The following is a 1050-nucleotide window of genomic DNA, read 5'->3' on the forward strand; positions in this document are numbered from 1 at the left end:
CAAGTGTGCTCAGCGCGAAACAGCGCGGGGGCACATAGACGATAGAGCCCACGCCCCGAGCCCGCGCGCCGCCCGACTGTGGCGTCGCTGTGCACACTGTGCACCGTGCCCACCGAGAATGTGCGCGGGGGTGGGTGGTGAAGCCGGCAGCCGGGCGGGGGTGAAGCGGAACGCCCGGCCGGCGCCGCGGCGGCGGGCGGGGCGGGGATTGTTTGGAAAAAACTTCAAGAGGTGCGGATGGATTTCTTTTGTGGCCGCGATCGGAGACACTGTGGCTCAGAAGTGTTTCTTCCCAAGCAGACGTATTCGCTGGTCAAAGCTCGCCGGAACCTTTGCGCCGCTGTCGAAGAACGGGTTCATGAGCAGGCGAACGTACGCCTCGTACGCGTCGGTGAAGAACTGCTTCACGCCGTCCTCGTTCCTCGCGTCGTGCAGCAGCATGAAGCGCGCATGGCTCGCAGTCACGAATGCAGAAACGTAAAAGTCATTGAACCGGTCGACCTGCTTGAGGTACATGGCCTGCGTGCCCCAGACGAGCTCGTCGACCATGTCTAGCGCCGCGTGGATCACGGTGAGCTGATTCAGGTGCAGCGTGTCCTCGCGCTGCGCGCATGGGAGGCGGGAGGGCGGCAGCCGCGCTCAGCACGACTGGGTGGCGGAGCCTCCGCTCCGGCGCCTGCGCACCCGCTGCGACCGCGCCTCGGGGAACTCGGCTTGGTAGATCGGCTTGTCGTCGGTGCCGACGATCACGAACAGGCAGCCGCCAGCAGGCATCGTCTCTGGGTCGCCTGTTTTCAGCTGGCCGACGACAAAGAGGAGGCAAGCCACCACGCCAAAAAGAAATTCATGCTGTGGCTCTCACAGCAAAACAGTCCGCCCAAGGGAGTGACGGGAGCACGCCAGGGGGAAAAGAAACGGGGAATGAGGGGCCCCGCCACGAGGAGTGCGTTTTGGGGATGCAGAGCGTGCAAGGCGGCTAGGGATGCGGCCGCAAAAGAGGCGCGTGTGAGGCAAGGTCCAAGGAGGAGAATCGGAGCCGAACGGAGAGAC

The 1050-nt window shown here is 64.4% G+C and overlaps 1 protein-coding gene across 1 annotated transcript; it reads right to left on the reverse strand.

Moving 5' to 3' along the window:
- Positions 1-276: 276 nt before the first annotated feature.
- Positions 277-774, reverse strand: EMIHUDRAFT_78291 (hypothetical protein; the record flags this gene model as incomplete). Its single annotated transcript, XM_005779970.1, has 2 exons — positions 277-603; positions 685-774. The coding sequence occupies 2 exons, from the start codon at positions 772-774 to the stop codon at positions 277-279; spliced, it is 417 nt and encodes a 138-aa protein (XP_005780027.1).
- Positions 775-1050: the final 276 nt, after the last annotated feature.

The sequence above is a fragment of the Emiliania huxleyi genome, assembly GCF_000372725.1.
Source record: "Emiliania huxleyi CCMP1516 unplaced genomic scaffold EMIHUscaffold_2206, whole genome shotgun sequence".
Lineage (NCBI taxonomy): Eukaryota > Haptophyta > Isochrysidales > Noelaerhabdaceae > Emiliania > Emiliania huxleyi.